Raw genomic sequence first — 27,710 nt, 5'->3', positions numbered from 1 at the left:
CTTACGTCATTAGTATTGTGACATCACGTTTCGTAGTAGACCGTCGTTGTGTTGTGGTTACGATTCAATCCAACGGCTTTGGTCGAAGATATCGGACGCATTTTTTTACGCTCCCGATTTTTTGCAAACTTTACTGCATTTAGCAGAGAAATGGCGACGATGATGCACGGCAACAAAGATAAGAGGGTAAAGCCTCATATTGTGTGTTTTATTTAGTAAAAAATAAGTTTGGTATCGATTTCTTTGTTGAATTTTAATAGAGAACTACGAGGGGCAACGCGACGGATGGTTCTGTGCTGACATATTGTTACCCTCCTTTCTTACACCCGCCCATTTTCCTGGTATCACTGCCAAAATAAATATATCTACTTGTAATTTTTATTCTCTTGGGAGGGGGTTGTCGAGGAAACGTACATAAGATCAGTGATGGAACGTTTTGTTGAACGTCTTTGGTGCAAAGATCCAGTTTCTCCATTTCTATTCCGACATATGATGTAGATTTTTAAAAAAATAAAAATCATAATTTATTATATAAAAGGTTAATATAGACAGTTCTTTCGTTAAAAAGCTGTTTTTAGATCATAAATTTAAAAATGTAGAGGGTAATTAGAATATAAATAGGGAATGAAATGTTTTCCTAGCTCTACATTATTTCATATCGTCATTGGCAACGTAAGCATTTTCTGATTCCGGGAAGGGGGGGGGTTAACAAAAATAAACTAGTTAATAAACTGAGGAGAATTTTTAAGAGGATTAACAAATTAACAAATTTTGTGGTCGGGGGGGGGGGGGCATATTTCATAGGAACGTAGAATTTTTAATCTACCTCTCAAAAAAAAAATCCAGATACCATTATTATAATTTTTTTTATAGTATGGGGATATTTAATGAAGAGAAAGGATTTTTTAAAAAAAAATGCCCAGAGGAGAGAGTGTGTTCTAATAATTAATCAGATTATTCATATAATAATTTAACAGCAATGTATCAACCCACTAACCAGTGTTAACCGCCGAAACATGGTTGAAAAATTGCCGACTCGGCGTTAAACAATATATAATCAACCAATTAGTTAGTTTTATTAATATATCTTGAAAGTATCAACATTGTATTCGTGTACCTTGTGGCATTTTATATTTCAGAAGTTTGCTGATCCAGACGAGACAACCCTCAGAACCAGAGCATCGCCATCTTTGGCGTCTCACAAGGTATAATATAATTAATATTACGTGTACATTACCTTTACAAAAACGGATTGAATCATTTCTTTTTTTCCAGTGCATTAATTTATAGTCTTGAAGTTGACACATGCTATTTAGGTCACACAAAAAATCTGACAATGGAATAGAAATATGACACCCCCCCCCCCCCCCCAAAAAAAAAAAAACTCGAGCGAGGCAATCTTTACAAAACTGTTTGCTTGCCATCTCTCGACCGACGGACTAAAAATGCCCGACTCAGAACTTTTTGTTTTCACACCAGGACATTTTCCCCTCTTTTCTCCCGTCGACAAATACATGTATGTTGAAATTTTCTGGGGAAAATACATACATCACGATCCAATAATTTTACCCAGAGTCGGAAAACGGCAAGCAAACATTATTTTACAAATAACCTGAGCTTAATTTATTGTCTGTCCGTTATCTAGGGGTTCTTATTGCTTCGTCCTAGTTTGTCAAACTCTCTCCAACAGGCCATATTTTTATATTCCTTTAAAACAAGTCTTTAATTTTTCAAATGGGGGGGGGGGGGGTCAAGTTAAAGAAAAAATAGAACCGTAAATTACTATAGGCCATAAACTGGCATAAAAAATTGAGATATGACAAATCCCAACGAAACAGAACAAATTCTGAACATTAATTAAGGTATCTATTTTGCGAAAATGTAACTGAATGTTCTTATAGGGCCTTACAGCTTACAGCACAGTGCAGTGAGGACACACAATTCAGTAACATGAATAAGGAACCCTAATTCTATTTAGATAAAAGTTCTAAGGCATGCCAAATTATATCGAATGACCTCAAATGAACAGAAAAATAGTTTTTGGCAAAGTTTGAGAGTAGAGCAGGTTTAGAAGCAAAACCAATTTTTTTCATTTTACTCCCCGCCCTCCCCCGCTTGAAAAGCGGGAGGGTATATAGTAATGTCTAATTGTCCGTCCATCTGTTACGCTTTGGGGTGCCTATCTCTTATCAGCAGCTAGCTACTCTGCACTGCATGAAATTTGATGAGACTTTCAGAGAATCTTTATTAAATAATGCCATTTTGCACCTTCTATTTTATTTTTTGATCCGACACGTATTTTGGTTTCCCATAGCAAAACATGGGCACTGCCATTATATTCATATGGGAGGCGGGGGTAGGATCACTTAGTGAGCTCGCATTACAAGCTCTATTCTTTTTTTTATTGTTCAAATAATCAAGACAATATTTTGTAATCGATTCATCGTTTATTTAATTATTATAAACATTTTCACATACATAATTTCCCCTTGGATAATTTGGTTATTTGTGTTTAATAATGGGAACGTCCTAATGGAGTGCCTGATTTTGCTTACGTCATTAGTATTGTGACATCACGTTTCGTAGTAGACAGTCGCTGTGTTGTGGTTACGATTCATTTCAACGGCTTTAGTCGAAGACATCGGACGCATCTTTTTACGCTCCCGATTTTTTGCAAACTTTACTGCATTTAGCAGAGAAATGGCGACGATGATGCACGGCAACAAAGATAAGAGGGTAAAGCCTCATATTGTGTGTTTTATTTAGTAAAAAAAATAATGTGGTATTATTTATAAATTATTTTGGTATATTTTACTTAGAGAATGAGGCCCTGGGTAATGGAGGGTTCTATGCTGAGCTGTTGTTATCCTCCTTTTAACAGTTAAATACACCCGATCATTTTCCTGGTATCACTGCCAAAGAAAACATATCTACATGTAATTTTTATTTTCTCGGAGGGGAGGAGGGGGATGAGGAAATCGCTGATAAGATCAGCGAACAAACGTTTTCTGAACAATTATTATAGGGGCAAAGATCTATTTTCTCCATATCTATTCCGAACATATGATGTAGATTTCCTTTGATAAAAATATGGTTTATATATATATATATATATATATATATATATATATATATATATATATATATATATATATATATATATATATATATATAGGTTTATATGGACGATTCTTTCATTTAAAAAGCTGTTTGTAGATCATAGAACGTAATAAGAATATACAGGGAATGAAAATTTTCCTAGCTCTACATTACTTCATGTCGCCACTGGCAACGTTAGCCTTTCCTGCTTCCGGGAGCGGGGGGGGGGGGGTTTACCAAAAATTAACAAGTTAATAAAAGGAGAAGGGAATTAGGAAATTTTAAGGTAACTTGGCATTTTAAACATTTCTTTCAAAAATAAATTTATTGTATAATTTTTTTTCGTGATATGGGATTAATTTTATCAATGGAGAGAAAGGTTTAAAACGTGTCGCGGGCAGGACCCAGAGTAGATACTACTTGTGAAAATGATGCACATGGAAGAGAAATGCATTAACCCAATGTAAATTGGCAATAAGCAAGGGTTACAAAATAACGGGTGTATTAACACAGGGGAAAATTCGTTCTTATAGAGAATTCTTGGCGATAAGCGGGTTTGGCAATATAGCGGAGGGGCATTATACATAGGTAGCACTGTAAGATTTTGGAAGTATTTGTATTGTATTTAATATATTTTAATGGAAATTTTGTTTATGTTGGGGTGAGGGGGTTGAGATACATTACACTCGTATAACTACCAATCTACCATTCCGTCACAAGTGTATATATTTACAAACACCTATTTTTAGAATTCTTGTGTGTTTTTTATGGTTTTATATTGTATTCAACTGTAAAGAAATTATAGAGATTTGGTAAAATGTATCTGATCAATTGAACACATTTTATACTTCAGATATTGGATGGTCCAGAGGGGAACTCACAGGGAACCAGAAAACCCCCGCTCTGCGCCCCTGATGAGGTACTGGAATCACTTTTTATTCGCGAGAGCATTATTTTCGCTAGATAGCGTGCTTGCGTAAATATCATTCTCGGGTATATAAGTATTATGTAAAGATTCTGTAAATCAGTGAGAAGCATTCGCTATAGAGCATTCTATAATGCGGAATATTTACTGTTTCCTCCCGTTAGAAATTTATATTCAGAATATAATCTTATAAGTTGAGAAATGTGCAGAATTGTTATACATATTTGTAATATTTATTGACTGGAATTTAGACATGTAACAGTAATGTTGACTTCTCTTTATTTTGTAGGTAGTGCCCATAAAGAGAAAGAGATCCTGGCGATACAACCGTGTCTGGACAAAAGACCAGAAGTGGACACGAGAGGTGAACATCATATTTATTTCTATATTTTTAATCTGTTGATGGAGATTTTTAATGCTTAAAATACACAGGCACTTGTTTCGGAAATAATTTTTAACCCATAGTATAATAAATGTTATTATTATACTATGGGTTAAAAATTTATTTCCGAAACAAGAGCCTGTGTTCAAATAACTAAGATAACAAGAGGCCCATGGGCCACATCGCTCACCTGAGAAGCTTGGACCATTCTGTTCTTTACCAGATTTCCCCCTTGTTATACATAATGCATCCCCACCCTACCCCCCTGATCATAATTTAGACATTTTGAAATCTACACTGCCCCATGATCCTTCCATGGGCACATATGTTTCAGCTTTTTTGGCCCAGTGGTTCCTGAGAAGAAGATTTTCAAAGATTTTTCCTATATATTTCTATGTAAAACTTTGATTCCCTATAATGGCCCCGCCCTTCCCCCGGGGGTCATGATTCCTACAATTTAGAATTTACACTACACCAAAATGCTTCCACATAAGCTTCAACTTTTCTGGCCCAGTGGTTCTTGAGAAGAAGATTTTCAAAGATTTTTCCTATATATTTCTATGTAAAATTTGATGCCCCATTGTGGCCCCGCCCTTCCCCCGGGGGTCATGATTTGAACAATTTAGAATCTACACTACACCAGGATACTTCCACATAAGTTTCAGCTTTTCTGGCCCAGTGGTTCTTGAGAAGAAGATTTTCAAAGATTTTTCCTATGTATTTCTATATGAAACTTTGATTCCCCATTGTGGCCCCGCCCTTCCCCCGGGGGTCATGATTCCTACAATTTAGAATTTACACTACACCAAAATGCTTCCACATAAGTTTCAACTTTTCTGGCCCAGTGGTTCTTGAGAAGAAGATTTTCAAAGATTTTTCCTATATATTTCTATGTAAAACTTTGATTCCCCATTGTGGCCCCGCCCTTCCCCCGGGGGTCATGATTTGAATAATTTAGAATATACACTACACCAGGATACTTCCACATAAGTTTCAGCTTTTCTGGCCCAGTGGTTCTTGAGAAGAAGATTTTCAAAGATTTTTCCTATGTATTTCTATATAAAACTTTGATTCCCCATTGTGACCCCGCCCTTCCCCCGGGGGTCATGATTTGAACAATTTAGAATCTACACTACCCCAGGATGCTTCCACATAAGTTTCAGCTTTACTGGCCCAGTGGTTCTTGAGGAGAAGATTTTCAAAGATTTTTCCTATATATTTCTATATAAAACTTTGATTCCCCATTGTAGCCCCGCCCTTCTCCCGGGGGTCATGATTTGAACAATTTAGAATCTACACTACCCCACATAAGTTTCAGCTTTACTGGCCCAGCGGTTCTTGAGAAGAAGATTTTTTAATGACCCAATCCTATTTTTGTCTTTTCTTGATTATCTCCCCTTGCGAGGGGATATGTCCCTTCATTTTAACAATTTAAATTTCCCTTTACCCAAGGATGCTTTGTACTAAGTTTGGTCAAAATTGGCCCAGTGGTTCTTGAGAAGAAGTCGAAAATGTGAAAAGTTTACAGACGGACAGACAGACGGACGGACAGACAGACGGACGGACGGACGACGGACAAAATGTGATCAGAAAAGCTCACTTGAGCCTTCGGCTCAGGTGAGCTAATAATTACGAAACTAAAACTGTTTTATGATCAAAACATGTTCAAAATAACTTAATAAACACCCCATGAGAGAGAGAGAGAGAGAGAGAGAGAGAGAGAGAGAGAGAGAGAGAGGAATTAATTATCTGATATGAAAACATTTTTAACCAACCATTGTCTTTTAGGGACTCGATACCAGCGTACAACAGAGGGTGCCACCCCCCTCCAACAAGGATCAACCCACCACACGGGTATGTTGAATGATAATAATTACTAGAAATACTATAATAAGCAGCATCTGAACAATGTAAACCAAATATTACCGGTATTACTATATTGTATTTGTGGCAACTTATATTATCAATAGTGATGGTGATAATTTTTTAAGAGATACAAGTATAACTTTTTTTTTTGAATTTTAGAAAGGTGATGAATCAGGCAAGGACTTGTCAGAGACCGGAAACTCACCATCCCGGGAAACTGACGAGGTGCGGCACTGAAGTATAATTTATTGACCTTATGTAATTATTAATAATACATGTATAATAGTATTGGTGTGTACAGCAAAGATGTTGTACTGATTTCCTCTGTTTTGTAGGTCGTACCCAAACGGAGGAGGATAACCTGGAGGTACAACCGAGTCTGGCGGAGGGACCAGAAATGGACAAGAGAGGTGAATGTTCAGCATCGTGCAATTACAAGTATTTGAAAGGGGACAATTTAAAAAAAAATGACCAAAAAAAAAAAAAACCCATGATATTATGAATTACATGAATATTTCAATCTAAAATAAACATTTTATTTTAGGAGCAGACCCAGCAGCCGAGGGTACCACCCACCACCCAGGTGACCAATGACGGACCCACGAAGGTGCCACCTGTCCCAGAACCCAAACAGGTGAATAACCATTCTTAATCTAATTTTTTAGTGCCCCCTTTCTTCTTATACATGTATTTCTAAACATTTATTAACAACGTAATTTTCGACATTATATAGATTGGTGATACATTATTATGGAGGTTTAATTATTACAGAGATAAAACACTTTTTCCCTCAAGGATTATAATATTATGAACTACATGAATATATCAAACTGAAATAAGCATTTTATTTTAGGAGCAGACCCAGCAGCCAAGGGTACCACCCACCACCCAGATGACCAGTGACGGACCCACCAAGGTGCCACCTGTCCCAGAACCCAAACAGGTAAATAACCATTCTTAATCTAAGTGCCCCAGTTACTTCTTGACTATTTCTAATCATTTAAGGCTATTACTTATTTGTATCCCTTGAAACTGGATGTGTATATTAATATGTTTTAATCTTATTATAAGTTTTATATTGATTTGTTTAAAAAAATTTATGAATAAGAACTGTTTAAGCCTTGGAATACTTATATATAATTCAACATCACAGTTATTACATTATCAAAAATATTCATCTGAGTCAGCAGAATACTTATTTCTTTATTAAGCTAGAATAATTATGACTTAGCAACATTTTTATTTCTTCAGAAATATACTTGACACTGAGTACTTATTACCAGTACTTTTTGGGAATTTCAAAGTGATATTTGCATGTATTTTCAACCCGTAACGTTACTTAGATAGTTCCAGTCAAAAATTGATACAATTGAAGATGACTTATTTTATAGCCTGAGCCCCCGAAGTTCCTGAGGACCTACTGGAGAACCAACCGGGTGTGGAGACGGGACATGGTGTGGACCAGAAAGGTAAACAGGGTACAACTGTTCTCTGTCATATTGGTAACAATTTATCAGGCTAGCTATACAGTCCAAATGTGGCAGTATTATACCCACAATTCTCTGCAACACCAGACCATTCGTCATGTATTGCTGATCGACCATCACTTTTGCACATGGAGTAATTTCTGAGCAGCAAGTTTGAGTCTGTTTTCGACCTCAAGCTGTTTGAACATTTCGAAATTCGGGACATGGAAAGCAGACTGTGTGTTTTGACTGGTTGGAGTAAGATCACAGAGGGGATCCAAGAGGGCTTGTTCAGGTACCATATTATGCAAGGTCCAGCTCCACAGCCCTAGAAGAACTAATTTAGTGGACAGGAGAGACAATCATATTAGCTTTGTATCATGGAACCCAGGAGGTCAACTGTGCAGTGGTACTGAGGCAGGACTAGGTTGAGGCATGCCATATACTGAACTAATGTGCATTTAGCTATAAAATCAAATACACTTTGTGAAAAACCAGAAGAATATTGTCCAATTTTAATAAGAGTAGATACATGATGTACTTTAATTACTAAGCTGCATATACTTCTTTTGATTGGTATTTCAGACTTCAACAAATAGTGTTAAAATGCCGCTAAAATCGAAATTCTTTTAATTATTTTTCTCTCCTACAGTGTGATCTTAAGTAACACTTTGTACACAAGTAGATATATTATTTGTTGTTTTTCTTTTATTTTGACAAATTGTGCTGTTGAGGATATAAAAATGGAAATAATGTTCATTTCTTTCTCCTCCCAAAAAAATTATTTCTCTTATAGTTTCAAACCAATTTCAATAAGAATTTGCAGAGTAGACCATGTTAAAACACATAATACTGTATATTGTTTTTTGACTGTGACAAATTGTGTTACCATGGTTACTAAAATTTAATATACATAGGTAATTTACAATTTGAATTCATTTTCAATAAGTCTTGATATGCATGTAGACTGTACTTTATAATAAGAAAAATAATGCATAGCTTATTTTATTTCAACATGTGGTGCATATACTTACATATGGATTTTTCTTGAAAATCTTTTTTTAACTGTTTTGGTTGGATGTTAGTAGACATGATAAATATGTAGACTATACAACTTGATGCAAATAGAGCCTTAGCTAGGTATTTGTGGATAAATTTCATTAGCTAGGTATTTGTGGATAAATTTGAAATTGAAACTGTCTAAAGTATCTCTTTTTGAATTTGAAGACTGAGCTGTAATATCCATAGAGAAGTATTGACCTAGCTGTAAATTTCTTTGACTTGAATCCAAATATTGTCATAGAATGAGAAATTTAAGATACTTAAATAGCTGTCAATAAAGTCCCATTGGCTTTTTGCTTAGATAAAAATATATTCACAATTATATGAATTAAAAAAACATAGACAATGATAGATTACAGAGCTAACCTCAATGAATATTGTCTTTAAGTAGGGCAAAGTCCCACATTAAATTAATAATCTAAAAGTTTACATCCCAAAATGCACAATTTGCACAATTTTGATCTGATAGCGCTTGCAGTTGCCTGGTAATCCAAATCATTTTTGCTTATCCAAAAACTTTAAACTATAGACACCCATCAAGAAAATGTAATTCAAATCCAGCGTCTGAGGCAAGTTTGGGAGTGTTCATTCCTTGATGCATTCATGCAAGTTTGGTTTAGATAGGCCTTTTCATTTCTTCATTTAATAGACCTGCACCCATTAATTTTAACCTTATCTAGAATATAATGCCAGATCCAGCATCCGAAGTAAGTCAATTAGTGTGCATCCTTAGATGTATCATCCATGCAAGTTTGGTCAACATAGGTCTAATATCTACTATAGATTAAACCTGCTCCAAACTTTAACCTTTTGTACATACAGAAAATGTAGGTCAGATTCAGGGTCTAAAGCAAATTTATTAGTGTTAGGGTTTGAAGCAAATTTATTAGTGTTCATCCTTATAGATGTTTCACCCAATCAAGTTTGTGTGGTCAACATACGGCTCATAGTTATTTGGAAATGAGATCTGCACCAAAAACATTAACCTGTTCAAATGTAGATGTGTCATCCATGCAAGTTTGGTCAACATAGGACTCACACTTGCTTATAAATTAGACATGCATCAAAAACTTTAACCTGTTTACTCAGCTGAAAAATGTAGGTCGGATCCAGCAATTTAAGCATTATCCTGGTAGTATGCATACTTAGATATATCATCTTTGGTCATCATAGGACTTCAAGTTGCATGTACTTAGAAATGAGACCTTCACTAAAAACATTAACCTGTTTTCTCATCCAGAAAATGTAGGTCAGATCCAGCATCCAAAGCAAGTCTGGTAGTTATGCATCCTTAGATGCATCATCTAAGTAACTTTGGTCATGATAGAATTTACTTATAGTTACTTGGTACCAAAAACATTATACCTGCTCCAAAAACAGTAACCGGTAATTCCTATATATGCTTCTTTGCATCTGAAACCTTGACTCCCACAATGAAACACACTAGAAGCAATCTTTCATGCATGTCTGATCAGTATAGGGCATAGAAGTACTGGACCAAAAACTTTAACCTGGAAATGCTGATGCCAACACAGGTGCTGATGCTGAGGAATTATCATATCAGCTCTAATCTTCATTAAGGTGTGCTCAAAAACAACAATATGCCTAAAAAAATGGAGTCCAAACTGGAATTGCGGAGTTCTCCTGTGTTGGCACCACTAGATCAGAGAGAAAGAGCAGGCAGGCAGTCATGTGAACATTATGGGTAAAAGGTCAAACGTCAAAGGTAAATTTATTCTTAGGACTTAGATGTGAAATTCAAATATAATACAATATGTTTATAAATAAATTGCCATGTATGTTTTACAGTCAAATTCATCATGAAAGAGTCTTTTACCTGTCCCATGTCTTTTAAAAATTTGGATTAGGGTTCATTATTCTTCAGCAAAAGGGTTATGTTTTCCATTGAGGCTTTAGTTCCAATATTTAATCTTTTTTATATTAAGTTGGCAGTTACTTGCAACAAATTAATTTCCCTTTTTTTTATTCTTTTACAATAGAATTCAGTAGAGGCAGAGGTCAAGGCTGTAGAGCCAGAGGTCAAGGCTGCTGTTAATGTAAGTATTTTAAAATCCACTATGTTATAAACATATTATACAGTGATCATTGACAAGAAAGTATTAATATTATCTACTAGGTATTTTGTGTGAAAAATTTTCATCATAAATAAACCAAAATAAATCATAAAGAATGATAATATTTGAATAAACAAAGTATGACACTTGGTACCTTTTTTCCCCAGGAGGCTGACCCACCCTCTCCCATTGTTGAGACTGGACTCGGTGAGGTACAGACAGTTGTCACCACTGGAGCTTCCCTGGGTGAAGACGTCCCTCCCAGACATTCCTCCTCGACTGATGAGTCGCATCCCAACCCACCCTCCACTGGCGGATCCACCCCAACCTCCAATGACGGATCTACCCCACATGCTGAGATTCCTCTCAACTCTCCCGTTGACGAGCCTAGAGCTGCCACTGACAAGGTAGGTGTAATTAAATGATTACAAGAACATTGTATCATTATACTCTAATAAAGCAAAGAAACCAAACTAAATTTTTAGAAAATTTAACCTTCAAAAATGTTTGTATAATAAGAAAGATATAATCTAAGCAACAGAAAGTCAACAGTTGAGAGGAGAAAGATTGCTGGTTTGAGCAGGTACAGGTACTAAAATGGGACAGAAAAAAAGTGAAATTTAATAAATTATTTTTTCAGGTGACTGATGGCAAGCTGCCAGAGACAGAAAGTTTGGTGGAGGACAAGACAGGAGGGGATGGCTGTACGGAGACACAGCTGACCAGAGCTAAGGTAATGGGAAATACAGTAAAACTCGGTTATAATGAACTCACTCAGGGACCTGTGAAATCACTTCGCTATATCCATAATTTGTAATAGCCCTGCAAGGAATTCATTGAAGATCACTTCGCTATATCCATGAATTCGCAATATCTGTGTTCTTACTAAACAAGTTTTACTGTAGTTGCTATTTATTACAGATAGATCTGTATAACATAGAACGTCTACATATATGTGTCTATGTAAAGTCTGATAAATATTACCCAGTATGTTGGATTATTTCAGGAGCGACCTACCCGCAAACGTAAGAGGCCAGAACAACCATTCATGACTTCAAAGAGACAGAAGACTGCTTTGGTAGGCATTTTTTTTTTGTAATATTGACTGGACCACTTTTAAAATATATTTTTCTAGACAATTCTGTTACTCTAGCTTTTAATATAATAGCATAATTTCCTAATAATTTTATTTGAATTCTTTTTTTTCAGTTTTCGCCGATGGAGATTGAGTTACAGTCCTTGGAACAGATGTTTGCTGCCTTGAGGTTGTAGGCCTCTACTTTTACTTGTGTGACCGGTGCATCTGACCCGAGACTACTGACATTCACTGTATGCTGTTTTGGGTTGGACTGTTTTTTCCATATGATTTTCTACAGCTTGTCACACAGGTATTTGGTACTACACCTCTTTGTATACTGTAAACCAACTTTTATTCGCGACGAGTTTATTTCGCGATTTACCGTGTGTAAACTAGTTTGCGACGATTAATTTTCGCGATCAAGTCGTTTTTGGAACTGTTTAAATAGAAAAAGAGAATTTAAGGACCCGTTCGCGGCGAGAAATATTCGCGATGACGAGGCTCTCGCGAACCTCGCGAAAATTTCTCGCACGCGAATAAAAGTTGGTTTACAGTATATGTTCATATTGAATCAATGTAAATAGCTTTGATTAAATTTTGCTATCTCATATTTGTGAGATATAATTTTTTCCATTTTTTTTTTTTTTTTTAATATATATTCTTAGTTTTAAAGTTGTTTGGCATTATATATATTTTTTCTCTTTTTGAAATATTGTAAATACTGGTACTTGTTGATTTTTCCCAATAAACATAAAACATCTTTTTATTGTTGTTATGTTTTTATAAGATGATAGAGACATATCATAATTATGGAGATACCTTTATATGCAGCTGTGTCCAAAGAGCACAGTAATTCGGCATGATGGATTCTGGAGTACAATAGTCTATAGTCACATCAACATTGAATGATTAAATATATTGCTGTTTAGTGACTGTAAACATAGGTACATGTAATCAGAGATTGTAGAGATCACCTCAATGAATGTTGTCTTTAAGTATAAAGCAAAGTCCCACTTTAAACTAACAATCTAGACTTAGATGTATCCTCCATGCAAGTTTGGTCAACATAGGACTCATCATTACTTGGAAATGGGACCTGCACCAAAAACAGTAAGATGTTCACTCATCTAGAAAATGAAGATTAGATTCAGCATCCAAAGCAAGCCTGGTAGTATGCATCTTTAGATGTATCCTCCATGCAAGTTTGGTCAACATAGGACTTAAATTATAGTTACTTTGAAATGGACCTGCACCAAAACAATGAAGCTGCCGGTGTTCACTCATGTGAAAAATGAAGGTCAATCCATTATCCGAAGCAAGCCTGATAGTATGCATCCTTAGATGCATCATCCATGCAAGTTTGGTCATCATAGCTAGGACTTATACTTACTTGGATATGAGACCTGCACCAAAAACATTAACCTGTTCACTTATCTGGAAAGTGTAGGTCAGATCCAATCATCCAGCATCTGAAGCAAGCCTTGTAGTATGCATCCTTAGATGAATCATCCATGCAAGTTTGGTCATCATAGGACTTACAGTTACTTGGAAATGAGAACTGCACCAAAAACTTTAAGGTGGAATAACTCTCTGATAAGAGAGATAACTTTTTGACAAGAGAGATCACTTTCTTCAGAAATTTTGTCATGAAATTCATTGAATTGTCATGTCAGAGATTACAAATTTCACTCATAAGGACCATTTTATGTTCAACTCAATCAAACCAATTCTATTTTACAAATGTTGATTTCTAGTTTCTATTGCTAGTATATTTATTAATTATTTATTACAGTTTACTTAAAAAAATTATACTCAGTTCCTTTAAACAGTGTAAATTGAGAAATCTCTATCTCTTGAAGTATAATTCTTTTAATTGTACAAAAATTTCAGATGCAGTATTGTTTATAAACATTTAATTAATATTTTGTTTCATTAAAAAATATTTTCAAGGGCGATAATGGAACGATAACTCTTGTTTATGGATGCGTGTTATTTTACATGCACAGAAATCAATTTGTTATTCTGATTTAAAAAACTTCTATGACGTCACCATTGTTATTAGTCTACGTTTATTTTACCGATTCAACCACCACTAGTTGGATATTTGAAGATCCAACTGGCCATCAGTTGGATATTCAAAATATCCATGCAACTGGCTCTCAGTTGGATATTCAAAATATCCAACTGCCTATCGGTTGGATATTTAAATACCCAACTGAGGTGCAGAAAACATAAAACAATGAACAAAAGAGATAAAGCAATTTTTAAATGTATTTCCAATGCATATGAACAATAAAATAATTACTCCAAATTTTCCACATGATTAGAATTGATTTCCAGTGCACATGGAATTACTTCGTATTTATCACATTTTTTGTGTTTCAAATGCACTTCCAATGCTCACAGAATTAACAATTCCTCCGTTTTTTGCACACTTTTAGAAATGTTTTCGGTCTTAAATTTTGAAAGCCTCATTTTTTGACACATAAATATATACATTTTCACCTTGAATCTTAAACTGCATCACTTTTTATTGTTGAATATTATTTCAGGGTCCGTTATCAGTACATCCCTTTAGATTATTCGAGAATCATCTCTGTTTCATTCTTTTCCGGCGTACTTCCCAAAAGAACTTAAATAATTGACGGTCCATCCATTTCTCGACACTATTTTATTGCAGATCTTGATATGGAATTTTTTACAGCAGGTTCAGCTTAACACCGCCAATTTTTTTTTATCTGTTTAAGCACTATTACAGGTATTGTCCAAATGGAACTCCATAAGAATTCAACACTTTTCCTCAACAAACCATCATTTTATGATATGTAATGAAAAATTCCAAATCTTTTATCAAATTTTTGTAGTTTTCTTCAGGTTTCAGGTCAAAAGTATTCAAAACACTATCTGATTAACCTCTCTAATTTACATTGGATTTAAAAATATTCTTCGACTGATTTCATGACTGTTCAGTACAATGAAAAGGGTTGAAATGAAATCAGCACCATGTAGTTTCATGCTCACTAGTCCATGAATAAAAAGGGTGTTCAGTTAGGCTATTGTTTTGTGTCACAGTTGGATATTTGAATGGGCTACATCCTATATTGTATTACAGCAAGTTGGATATTTGAAAGGGTTAATGTTTCTTTGGGGCCCATTTAAGTAGGGAATTTTTTTAAGTAAGATAAATAACGAGATGGTGTTGAATATAGTTCAGAGAAAACATCCCCTCCTCGGGCCTTCGGCCCTCGGAGAAAATGTTTTCTCTAAACTATTCAACATGATCTCGTTATTTATCCCTTTCTAAAAAGCAGCGCTTCAGTATGTTGTCTAATGGGAATTAGGTAGGTATGATTATAAGTAAATATTATTTTTATTTATACCTCATATTTCTAATTTAATTGTGAGATAAAAAAATAATTAATCTTTCTATTTACCATATCAAATTTTCTTCACATCATGATTTGACATATTACTCATTTCTGAAAAAGTAAGCAACGCTTCATACTTCAAACTATTTTCCATTTGAATTTAATGCTATAGTTGTTGCTGAAAATCAATGTCTGGATTTTTAAAGAAAAGTCTTGAAATTTGGAGCAGAGGGATATTGCCCCTTTACTCGCTTAAAAAAAAATTACCTGGTCAATCATTCCTTTGTTGAAATTGCAGCAACTAAAACCTTATCTGGTACAATGAAATGCACTAGCAACATCTTCGGACATGCATGTCTGATCAATGTAGGGCATGGAAGTACTTACTATAGTGGTCAGCCAGGTTCAATTGCAGATGGCCAGATAGCTCAGTTGGTAGAGCACCTGACCGGAGTTTCAGGGGGCCTGGGTTCAAATCATGCTCTTGTCCCCTGCCTTTTCTCCTCCTGTTACATTTGGTGCCGTGCCATGCCCTGGAATTGACAGGTGAAAGACTTGCCAGGGATGAGCCTGGGTTGGGGTCTTTGGATGGCCACAGACCTTTAAGGGGGAAAGAATGTGGAGGTGGCCAGGTTTGTTCGCTGGTGGCCAGATAGCTCAGTTGGTAGAACACCTGACCGGAGTTCCAGGGGGCCCGGGTTCGAATCCCAGTCTGGTCCCCTGCATTTTCTCCTCTCCCATTACATTTGGTGCCATTGACCACCCCTGGAATTGCAGGTAAAAGTCCTGCCAGAGGGTAATAAGAACTTTGGTTGTGTCTTTGAGGGCGAGGACCATTTGGTGAGGGAGATTGGTGATGGTTTGGGCCGTGGGTGTTGGCTTGGGTGGCTCAGTTGATGGAGCGCCTGACTGGAGATGCGGGGGTCCAGGGTTCGATTCCTAGTCCATTCATGCATTTTCTCCTTTCCTGTTACATTTGCCGTATAATCCCTATTAACCCCTGTAAGTGATTAAAATCAACTAGAATTGTATCAAAAACAAGAGGCCCATGGGCCACATCCCTCACCTGAGAAGTTTGGCCATTCTGTTCTTTACCAGATTTTCACCTTGTAATACATCTTGTAACCCCACCCTACCCCACTGATCATAATTTAAACAATTTGAAATCTACACTACCCCAGTATGCTTCCACATAAGTTTCAGCTTTTCTGGCCCAGTGGTTCTTGAGAAGAAGATTTTCAAAGATTTTTTCTATATATTCCTATGTAAAACATTGATTCCCCATCGTGGCCTCGCCCTATCCCCGGGGGTCATGATTTGAACAATTTAGAATCTACACTACCCCAGGATGCTTCCACATAAGTTTCAGCTTTAGTGGCCCAGTGGTTCTTGAGAAGATTTTTTAATGACCCAACCCTATTTTTATCTTTTCTTGATTATCTCCCCTTTTGAGGGGACATGTCCCTTCATTTTAACAAATTATATTCCCCTTCACCCAAGGATGCTTTGTACCAAATTTTTGTCAAAATTGGCCCAGTGGTTCTTGAGAAGAAGTCGAAAATGTGAAAAGTTTACAGACGGACGGACAGACAGACAACAGACAAAATGTGATCAGAAAAACTCACTTGAGCCTTCGGCTCAGGTGAGCTTAAAATTACCTCCCTTTCTCTTAAGCTTAGATATTCCGACAATCTCTGATCTCTTGATATTTTTGCTTTAAAATCCAGTTTTTAAGAAATTTTTTTTATTTAAAAATATAATATACAGATACAAAAAACATTCAGAAAAAAAAACTTAGTATATGAAAAGATGTACAATAATGTAGTAGCACTCTGAGCTTTCTCCAAATGCCTTATTACAAATTTAACAGAGTTAACTTTGAGTGATCTGCTGTGAATATGTCAGGAGTTATCCTTTATGAGTTATGTACTCAGCACGGTCCACTGAATTCTGGAGTCAAGCTATTTACTGGTCCATCATTTTGTAATAACAACGTACTCAAGCAATATCCATTAAATTCTGTGAGTTAAGCTGTTTAGTGAGTCCATCACTGTATTGATAAGAGTTACTCAGCTCAGTGCACTGAATCCTACAAGTTAAGATATTTAGTGTGTCCAACTTTCCATCACTTTATTATAATAACAATGTACTCGGCACAGTTCATTGAATTCTGTGAGGTAAGCTGTTTAATGTGTCCATCACTTTCTGTTAACAATGTACTCAGCACAGTCCATTCAATTCTGTGAGTTAAGCTCTTTAGTGTGTCCATCACTTGCAACCCAAACCTTAATCTCTGCACTATTGTTGAAGCATATTTGTCTGCTGTCAAAGAAACAAAATTGATGGCAGTCTGTCTGTAAAGATAACAAATCATGAGGGATCAAAAAAATATTAATAAAATCTTAATAAATGAAAAAAGGCTAACATATTTTCACAGATTAGAAGGAGTTTGCAGAGCTTGTATCTTACCTTTATTTTCAGGTTCTAGCTGATCTCTTTGGACTCTCACAGAAACATGGCGAGCTGCTTTTGGAAACAGATCAATGCCAGCATAAACCCCTACCTATTAACAAAAAAAGAAACTAGAAATTCAAGAAATGCGAGTGTCATAATCTCATTTAATTCACATAACACAAGGTCTCGAGCTTGACATACAACTGACTTACCAAAGATTTCAGGTTAGACAGTAGTTAGTCCTTCATCTCCAGTCTTGTTAACAAGTTGAGGTCAGTCTCATCTTCTGCCTGTTAACAAAGAAAAATCTAAAGATCATTGAAAATAATGAAGGAGACCTTGTGCCAAAATGTTCACCTGAATCATCTTGACCTTGTCATCAAAAGAAAAAAAATCTTAATTCATATTTTTACTAATCCTAGTCCAAAGGGATCATGATGTAACCTAATTTGAATCAAGACATCCTCAGGATGCTTTAGATTGCAACATGGTTGCTGTTGTGCTGCAGAAGTAAATCACCCTGAACCTATGATTTGAATAAGTGTATAATTAAAAGAAAATTTGAAAGTTGCGAAAAAAAGAGCTTTTTACTCACTCCGTTATCAGATATTGGCTGCTGGACAAAGCTTGGCAATGGACTCTTCTTCTCTTGGTCAGCACTGGTCTTCTTCCTTCTTCCCTTGTCAAATCCCTTTAAAATACTTGATGGAGAGAAGATAAGCAATAATTCAAAGCAATGTAATAATCAAAGAAACTCAAATGATCATAATCATTACAACATTATTAGCTGGAAAATCAAAGAGCAAATTAAGACAATAAGGTTATGATAGGAATAAGGTGGATTATTGGGGCAAGGAGAGGAATGCATAGTTACTTTAGAGAAGGGAGGACAAAAATACGTCAGAAATAATTAAACAAAAATACTTGTAAGACTCCTGCTTGTTAAAGTGGGTCCTGATGAAGTTCCATAGGTAAAAAAAGAAGTACAAATATTCTCCTCATGGCTGCAGCAGAATGGGAAAGGGACTGTTCCTCACTTAGAATTCTTAGTCAGTCTTAACTTTCTTCTGCTTGAAAAGATAAAACAGAGACATAAAAGGGGAAACACTTTCACTTCATATCAAGTTAGAAGCTTCAGTAAAAAGCAGCTTGTTGCTAACCACTTTTGAAACACAATGCCTTCAAAACACAGACAGGAATAGACTCTTCTTATATTAATGACCTTGGTCCTCCATTGTTGCTCCTCTTCTGAATTAAAGAGGAACTGAAATCTGTTGAAAGTCCTGAGGTTAAAGCTTGGTACAGCAAACATCAATTGGCAAGCAAAGATACAAGAAGTCAAGTTCTGAATCTTCCTCTGCTTTCTGCTGATGTCTGCAGTTCAATGGGAGAGTGAGTCTTCCTCACTTCAGGATCCTGTTCAACCCTAACATTATTCTGCTTAAAATGATAAAAACAGACACCAAAAGGGGATCATTGGCACTTCATACCAAGTGAGAAGATTTCTAAAATAAACAAGTGGCCAATGGGCGATATGCTCACCTAAGCATATTGGCTAGTAAATGCACAAATTAGTCCAGTATTGAAAAGTATAAATTTTAGAATAACTACCTTGAGACATTTTCATATCAATAACAATGGCTTAGCTGTTCTTGAACATAAATTTTTTTTCTATATACATGTATTCCTTTGTTAAAATTTTATCCCCATTGATGCCCCTCCCTGCCCCCTGGAATAAAGATTTGGACAAAAGTGAATCTACACTACCTAAGGATGCTCCCATATCAATATGACTACGAGGGTTGATCCAAAAGTAATGTCACTGTGTCAATATCTTTAATATTTGGCGTCATATTATCAAATATTTTATACCAAAAGATGCATAAAAATAAATCTAATCAAACTTGAAATTTTCATTGAATAATGTTTAATTAAATTAATTTTTTAGACATTTAAAATATTAAACATAAGGGGTCAGTCGCCGCGTCACAAGTAACCGTCACGTTTTGTAGAGTGTACAAAGTGTAAATTCTTAGAATGAGAAAAGACAAACACATTAAAAAGCATCTATAAAAGCATCTAATCGCCAAATATTTTTAAAAGACAAAATTTTTCGACATTTTCTAGCATTAAGTTGAAAATAAAATGACGTCATTGCTTTTTCATAATAAACATTGTTGTCTTAATCTGCTGTATTGCACAAAGGAAATGGAGAATAACCACTGAAACGAGCTGTGATGCATTTTTGCTACAAAATGGGGAAATCGCCCGTAGAAACAGTTACGATGATTAATCAGACATACAGAGGAGATAATATAAATAAAAGGCTTGTTTGTAAATGGTTTCAGCGATTTTAGCGGGTCATGGGTCACTGAATGATCAGCAAAGGACAGAAAGACCGAATAAGGGAGGTCGGACGGAAACGTTCACTTGTGTCTGACGGTGTCCAAAAATAAAGACGGTTAGACAGTTACAGCGATATGAGAACTTTAAGTTTGTCTTATGATACTATTCAAGAATTTTGACAGAAGACTAAATTATATATAGAGTGAGTGTACAATGGGTGCCAATAATTCTTATAAAAAGATGTGTGAATGTGTTTGTAAATCTCAAATATTTGAATACGAAACAAAGGGTAAGCGTTCAAGTGTATGACGGTGCGTATCCGTCATATGACGTTATTTAGGTGCGGCGACTACCGTAATTGCACTTTGTATATAATTCGATATTTTAAAAAGTATAAATCATTTTAATTTGAATTTTTCAGGACTGATTTGTAATAAATATAGCTTCGATTATGTATAATTTCGTTGATTTACGTAGTCTAGTAGAAATTTTATCGAATTTGGATCAACCCTCGTATATATGGCTTTGGTATTATTGAGAGGACGTTTCCTATATATTCCCTTGTCCATTTTGATCCACCATTGGGGCTCTGCCCTACACATGGGAGTCATGATTTGAACAAACTTAAATCTACACTACATGAAGATGCTAGCATATACATATCACCAGTCATGACATTTTTGTTTCTGAGATTTCTAAAGATATTTCCAATATAATCCAGTGTAAAACTTTGATTGTCCATTGTGGCCCAAACCTTTCCCCGGTAGACATGATTTGAACAAAATGAAATCTTCACTACCAAAAAGGATGATATCAATATGACTAATTGTGGCTTGAGAAACCAGAAGTCTCTGTCGAGACTGTAGCTCTACTGGTTTATACTTAAAACAAAGGAAGAGAAAAGTAGCAGTTGGGACTTGAGACTTTAAATCAGCAATAAATAGAAAAATGATCCTTGCCACTCATCAAAATAAAAACCAATGCATAGAATTATGTATCTTAGTATAGTCTACTTGTGTGCCAAGTTATACTGAAATCAGACCAAAACTGCAGGAGGAGTAGCATTTCGAAAGAATTTCACAGAAATTTCTATTTTTAGTAACCATGGCAACATTGTTCATTGAAATCAAAAACCAATACACAGAATTATGTATCTTAGTGTAGTCTACTTGTATGCCAAGTTATATCAAAATCAGACCAAAACTGTAGGAGGAGTAGCATTTTGAAAGAATTTCACAGAAATTTCTATTTTTAGTAACCACGGCAACACCGTTTATCGAAATCAAAAACCGATGCACAGAATTATGTATCTTAGTGTAGTCTACTTGTGTGCCAAGTAATATTGAAATTGGACCAAAACTGTAGGAGGAGTAGCATTTTGAAAGAATTTCAAAGAAATTTCTATTTTTAGTAACCACAGCAACACCGTTCATCGAAATCAAAAACCGATGCACAGAATTATGTATCTTAGTGTAGTCTACTTGTGTGCCAAGTTATAATGAAATTGGACCAAAACTGTAGGAGGAGTAGCATTTTGAAAGAATTTCACAGAAATTTCTATTTTTAGTAACCACAGCAACACCGTTTATCGAAATCAAAAACCAATGCACAGAATTATGTATCTTAGTGTAGTCTACTTGTGTGCCAAGTTATACTGAAATCAGACCAAATCTGTAGGAGGATTAGCATTTTGAAAGAATTTCAAAGAAATTTCTATTTTTAGTAACCACAGCAACACCGTTCATTGAAATCAAAAACCGATGCACAGAATTATGTATTTTAGTGTAGTCTACTTGTGTGCCAAGTAATATTGAAATTGGACCAAAACTGTAGGAGGAGTAGCATTTTGAAAGAATTTCAAAGAAATTTCTATTTTTAGTAACCACAGCAAGCACACCGTTCATCAAAATCAAAAACCGATGCACAGAATTATGTATCTTAGTGTAGTCTACTTTTGTGCCAAGTTATATTGAAATCAGACCAAAACTGTAGGAGGAGTAGCATTTTGAAAGAATTTCAAAGAAATTTCTATTTTTAGTAACCACGGCAACACCGTTCATCGAAATCAAAAACCGATGCACAGAATTATGTATTTTAGTGTAGTCTACTTGTGTGCCAAGTAATATTGAAATTGGACCAAAACTGTAGGAGGAGTAGCATTTTGAAAGAATTTCAAAGAAATTTCTATTTTTAGTAACCACAGCAACACCGTTCATCGAAATCAAAAACCGATGCACAGAATTATGTATCTTAGTGTAGTCTACTTTTGTGCCAAGTTATATTGAAATCAGACCAAAACTGTAGGAGGAGTAGCATTTTGAAAGAATTTCACAGAAATTTCTATTTTTAGTAACCATGGCAACACCGTTCATCGAAATCAAAAACCGATGCACAAAATTATGTATCTTAGTGTAGTCTACTTTTGTGCCAAGTTATATTGAAATTGGACCAAAACTGTAGGAGGAGTAGCATTTTGAAAAATTGTTTACAGACAGACAGACAGACAGACGGACGGACGACGGACGCATTACTATCGCATAAGCTCTTCTGGTCTCTGTGTGCCAAGTTATATTGAAATTGGACCAAAACTGTAGGAGGAGTAGCATTTTGAAAAATTGTTTACAGACAGACAACAGACAGACGGACGGACGACGGACGCATTACTATCGCATATTTTTGGTCTCTGACCAGTAGAGCTAAAAAAATTATGTATATCCCTGGGTACATACTGTAGATTCCTAAATATATGCGTGGAAGTAATTATCGCGTAATTTCGCGAGGGGCATCAAACACAAAATTAAATTACTCGCCTTTATTTTTATGGAGCTGAAATCTATGTAAAATCTTTTAACCAACCATCCATTCGAATTATCATTCTCGTAATTTGAGAGTGAAAAGCCTATTCGCGATAATAATTACACGCGAAAAATAAGGAATCTACAGTATAATATATATTTTTGATCCCCTATTCTGACCCCAACATGGGGTCTTGATTTGACTATGAATCTACACTACCTACACTACCTTAGGATGATGCCACTTAAGTGTCTCTTTCCTGTCTCAGTGGTTCTTGAAAAGAAGATTTTTAAAAGATGTCCTTATTTTTTTCACTTATTTGTAGTAATCTTCCGTTTGATCAGGGAGTGGGCCTTCATTTGAATAAACTTAAATCCCATAATGGCATTTATCCAAGGATACTCTTTGCCAAGTTTCCTTGAATTTTGATGAAGATGAAAATGTGAAATTTTACAAAAAAGATGACAAAGACATAAAATGAACAAAGGTTAACTTCTTTTAAAAACCAGCACTTATATCAATTGATTCTTCTACTAAATAGGGTTTGTGATCAGTTTTCTTTCCTAGATAAGATGTTTACCAATGCTTTTGAGACTCATCTTCCAGTGCGCCCTTGCGAACTTAGCCTGGGACCAAATGGTACCCAGTATCCATCTGCTTCCACGTGGAGGCATCGCATAGGACTTGTTGTGGAGAGGCTATGTTCTGGCAGGGGAAGACATAAAAATTCCTTCCCTTTTCACATTGCTGCTAGCCAGCGGTGATGGATGAAAGCGAGAGGTGACAAGCACACACACACTAACACCAACACACTAGACGCATCACACAACATTTAGCAGACGTTAGTAGTTTTAGTAGCTTGTTACTTGTGCAGGGTTCTCCATCGTTTGAAATTTTACTGTGTTGCAGAGTTTACGCAAAGCACTAAAATTTCACAGTATTTTAGCGATCAAATTTGCAACTGAATCACTATTCATTATAATTACTTAAGAATACATGCACACACTTTTAACACTTTTGAAAAAAAAAAATTGCTAATTCGTTACAAAAATAGTATGGTCGAACATATGAGCACATATTGTGAAATGCAGAGGAAATTCTTGTCGATAAAGTTAAACTACTTACAATTTTTTAAAGCAAATTTGTTTTTTTTTTTGTCAATTTTCTTGATCAAATTAAGGAATTACAAAAAAAAAAAACTTCGGAATAGTAAAATACTTTTAAAAGTTCCTTGAAAATTTAAAACTATTTATTTACATCAAGTAAATGATTTCGGTACAGTGTTATGTTTGATTTACATTGCCAACATACTGTAAATCACTTTTTATTTGTGTGAACTTTATTTTCGTGTAATTACGCAAGATAGTGTGCTAGCCAAAATTTAATTCTCGCGTATAATAGTATTCCTTAAAATTATATAGAGCAATGACCACAATTCGTGAAATTTTGTCTCGCTTATCAAGAGTCAATGACTATCTCGCAAAATAAGGTGTCGCGAAAATTTAGTGATCTACAGTAATTCTAGAGCCATTGCTCTATAGAAAAGACATTTAAATATATTTCTAAAAATAATACAATGTACTTTAATTGCAACTACTAGTACCAATTAACCGTTACATGGAAGTATGAAAACCAATTATTTGCCTTTGTTCTTTCATGCGTAAAGTCTGGCAAGGGTGTAGGAAATAATTGATTACGCAAGGTGAAACCGTAATTAAGTGCTCTAGATATCTTTTAGAATTGAAAGACGGTAGAATTGTTTGATTAATAATGTTTCAGATACAGAGAATTTGTATGTTTCGATTTTCTTATTATCACAGATCTTACTGTGTTGGCAAAATTTTTCCTGTTCACACAGATAAAATTTGAATCATTACTGTGTCGGAGAACATTTTTCTGTGTCGGGACCAACACAGTAAAACAGCTCATGGAGAACCCTGCTTGTTAGGGTGTTAATCATGCAAACCTATCCACCACAAGCACTAATCATGCACTAACTAACAAATACCTTAATTACAATAATAACCTACACTCCTAAAGAACTCTAAGCTGTCTAACTAACAACTAAAGCCTACTTACTAACTCAAACTACAACACCAAACTAAACCTAACACTAAGAAACACCTTGGTAACGCTACTTACAACTACTATACACTTCTTACCTTCCAACTGCAGCAGGAAACACTCCAGACTGACCGTCAAAGGTGGCCATCGCGAACAACCGATGGGACCCATAAACACGAAGGACCACATAGACCCCTAATGATAAATATCAGAAATGTTAGTACTCAGTAGGTGTGTCAAAATAATAATAAAACAAACTTACCTCTGCTATTCTCTAACTTTTAAGAAATACCTCCATTCCAGCATTGTTGGCATGTTGTTCCAATCCAATATGTCCAGCTTCCTCCAAATGCTTATTCCACCATCTTCAACGATGCAGAGTCAGCAACCTCCTTATTCAACCACTACACTACCTAACAATAAATCCACACGAGTTTCATCTTTCCTTGCAAACTGATTTGAGACTTTTCACAAATTGAAATAGGCATCCTTCCTCATCATTACTATGTACATAATTTATTGGTTTAATACCCAGGAGCAGAGGAGGAGATTTTTAAAGAATATATGCATTTTCACTATATAATCAATAGAGCCCCGCCCTTACACCAGAACCGTTGACCCAGGGGCTATGAAATTCACAATTTTGGAAGAGGCAGCATTATTCAATATAACTATGTACTTGGTTAGTTTATTTCATACCCAGGAGCAGAGTACAAGATTTTAATGAATTAATGTATTTTCACTATATAATCAATAGAGCCCTGCCCTAACTCCAAAACACTCAACACAGAGGCCATAAAATTCACAATTTTGAAAGAGGCATTCTAGCTCATCATAACTATGTACTTAGTTTGTTTAATACCCAGTAGTAGAGAAGATTTTCAAAAAATTATGCCTTTTCACTAAATAATCAATAGAGCCCCACCCTAACACCAGATTCCCTGACCCAGGGTCCATGAGATTCACAATTTTGGAAGAGACTTTCTTGCTCATCATAACTATGTACATGATTAGTTTGTTATCCAGGAGAAGAGAAGATTTTCAAAGAAAAAATGCAATTTCACTACTGTATACAGGGAAATGTTTGCCCCCGTTTTATCTTCTCCCCATCTGCCCTACACACATGAGGGTGAATTTAAAACGGGGTTGAATTTATAAAACACAGAATGATTTCTTAGAAAGAATTGTAACTGGGCAAATATAAAACTGGGCAAAATATTTTCTATGTGTGAAAGGGCGAAAATAACATGGAGCGAAAATAACCCTGTATAAAGTGTATATCAAACAAACTTCACCCTTACAACAGAACCCCTGACCCTGGGACCAAATGAAATTCGCAATTTTGAAAGAGGCAGCCTTATTCAACATAATTATGTACCTGGTTAGTTTATCTATTGCCCATGAGTAGAGAAGAAGATTTTTAAAGAAATAATGCACTTTTTTCACTATTTAATTGATTTATCCCTGCCCTTACACAAGAACCCCTGATCAAGGGGCCATGAATTTCACATTTTTGGTAGAGGACTCAAAGTTGATTACAATCATGCAAACAGACTGCTTAATAAGTCCAGGAATAAAGAAGAAGATTTTTAAAGATTGTCCCACCCCTCAGGCCTCGGGAGGGGGGGGGGAGACCATGAAATTCACAATTTTTCTTCCCATTCACCCATAAATGCTTAATCCCAAAACTGGTTGAAATTGGTTGAGCGGTTAAAGAAGAAGCTGAAATTAAAAGTGAGGTAAAGCCTAACAAAGCCAACATCAATTGGAAAGCAAGAATATTGGGAAAAGGTGCAAAGAGATCGGGTATGAATCTTACCGCACTTTCTGCTCATGAATGCTGTTAAATGGGAGAGGGACTGTTCCTCACTTCAGGATCCTGGTCAGCCTAAACTTTCTTCTGCTTAAAAAGAGAAAACAAACACATCAAAGGGGAATCACTCTCATTCCCTAACAAGTGACAAACTTCATTTAAATAAGAAATTTGTTACTCACCACTTTGGGCCATGTTGGCTGCTGTGTAGAGATGGGAAATGGACTCGTCATCTCATCTCCTTCTGTTGGTCGACCTTGCTCCTCCATCGTTGTTCCTGAGTTATAAAACTGGCACAATGTTAGTAAAACTTCAAAACAATGCAACAAATCACGCTTACCACTTTGGGCCATGTTGGCTGCTGTGTCGAGATGGTAAATTGACTCGTCATCTCGTCTCCTTCTGTTGGTCGACCCTGCTCCTCCATCGTTGTTCCTCTTCCGAAACCCTGAAAGTATAAAACTGGCACAATGTTAGTAAAACTTCAAAACAATGCAACAAATCACGAAAAGTTACTTACCACTTTGGGCCATGTTGGCTGCTGTGTAGAGATGGGAAATGGACTCGTCATCTCGTCTCCTTCTGTTGGTCGACCCTGCTCCTCCATCGTTGTTCCTCTTCCGAAACCCTGAAAGTATAAAACTGGCACAATGTTAGTAAAACTTCAAAACAATGCAACAAATCACGAAAAGTTACTTACCACTTTGGGCCATGTTGGCTGCTGTGTAGAGATGGGAAATGGACTCGTCATCTCGTCTCCTTCTGTTGGTCGACCTTGCTCCTCCATCGTTGTTCCTCTTCCGAGTCCCTGAAAGTATAAAACTGGCACAATGTTAGTAAAACTTCAAAACAATGCAACAAATCACGAAAAGTTACTTACCACTTTGGGCCATGTTGGCTGCTGTGTAGAGATGGG

At 35.8% G+C, this 27,710-nt stretch overlaps 2 protein-coding genes and 1 long non-coding RNA gene across 8 annotated transcripts; 2 read left to right on the top strand and 1 right to left on the bottom strand.

The window, feature by feature from the left end:
- The first annotated feature begins 51 nt into the window (after nt 1-51).
- Nucleotides 52-8,232, top strand: LOC134250283 (uncharacterized). The gene is made up of 10 exons (XM_062732628.1): nt 52-186; nt 1,140-1,205; nt 3,953-4,018; nt 4,314-4,388; nt 6,195-6,260; nt 6,432-6,497; nt 6,608-6,682; nt 6,817-6,906; nt 7,126-7,215; nt 7,664-8,232. Exons 1-10 carry the CDS (start codon nt 151-153, stop codon nt 7,901-7,903), a joined length of 870 nt encoding a protein of 289 aa, XP_062588612.1. The 5' UTR covers nt 52-150; the 3' UTR covers nt 7,904-8,232.
- Nucleotides 8,233-10,413: 2,181 nt separating this feature from the next.
- Nucleotides 10,414-12,284, top strand: LOC134250281 (uncharacterized). The gene is made up of 7 exons (XM_062732627.1): nt 10,414-10,505; nt 10,686-10,692; nt 10,801-10,857; nt 11,043-11,282; nt 11,516-11,608; nt 11,882-11,953; nt 12,085-12,284. Exons 1-7 carry the CDS (start codon nt 10,414-10,416, stop codon nt 12,145-12,147), a joined length of 624 nt encoding a protein of 207 aa, XP_062588611.1. The 3' UTR covers nt 12,148-12,284.
- A 5,315-nt stretch (nt 12,285-17,599) lies between these two features.
- On the bottom strand, nt 17,600-27,068 carry LOC134250316 (uncharacterized). Of its 6 annotated transcripts, XR_009988475.1 has the most exons (10): nt 26,977-27,061; nt 26,801-26,884; nt 25,274-25,394; nt 25,080-25,176; nt 18,936-19,212; nt 18,700-18,845; nt 18,371-18,476; nt 17,988-18,065; nt 17,791-17,884; nt 17,600-17,675 (listed from the first exon to the last, which is right to left on the bottom strand). It is a non-coding gene; the product is annotated as an uncharacterized LOC134250316 (long non-coding RNA). The 6 variants fall into 6 exon arrangements; XR_009988472.1 differs by having other exon boundaries at nt 18,371-18,845; nt 26,801-26,881; nt 26,977-27,068; XR_009988476.1 differs by having other exon boundaries at nt 17,988-18,058; nt 18,367-18,845.
- Between the last annotated feature and the right edge of the window lie 642 nt (nt 27,069-27,710).

This window comes from Saccostrea cucullata, unplaced genomic scaffold (assembly GCF_032062105.1).
Source record: "Saccostrea cucullata isolate Sc308-1 unplaced genomic scaffold, CSIRO_AGI_Scuc_v1 ctg473, whole genome shotgun sequence".
NCBI lineage: Eukaryota > Metazoa > Mollusca > Bivalvia > Ostreida > Ostreidae > Saccostrea > Saccostrea cuccullata.
This window is presented reverse-complemented; position numbering and strand designations above follow the sequence as displayed.

Excerpts from the sequence above, each read along its gene's own strand:
- LOC134250283 (XM_062732628.1), top strand. The coding sequence starts at position 151 with ATGGCGACGATGATGCACGGCAACAAAGATAAGAGG. Across the intron at positions 187-1,139 it reads ACGGCAACAAAGATAAGAGG|AAGTTTGCTGATCCAGACGA; the intron begins GTAAAGCCTCAT and ends TTTATATTTCAG. Across the intron at positions 6,261-6,431 it reads AGGATCAACCCACCACACGG|AAAGGTGATGAATCAGGCAA; the intron begins GTATGTTGAATG and ends TTTGAATTTTAG.
- LOC134250281 (XM_062732627.1), top strand. The coding sequence starts at position 10,414 with ATGGAGTCCAAACTGGAATTGCGGAGTTCTCCTGTGTTGGCACCACTA. Across the intron at positions 10,858-11,042 it reads AGGTCAAGGCTGCTGTTAAT|GAGGCTGACCCACCCTCTCC; the intron begins GTAAGTATTTTA and ends TTTTTTCCCCAG. Across the intron at positions 11,609-11,881 it reads CACAGCTGACCAGAGCTAAG|GAGCGACCTACCCGCAAACG; the intron begins GTAATGGGAAAT and ends GGATTATTTCAG.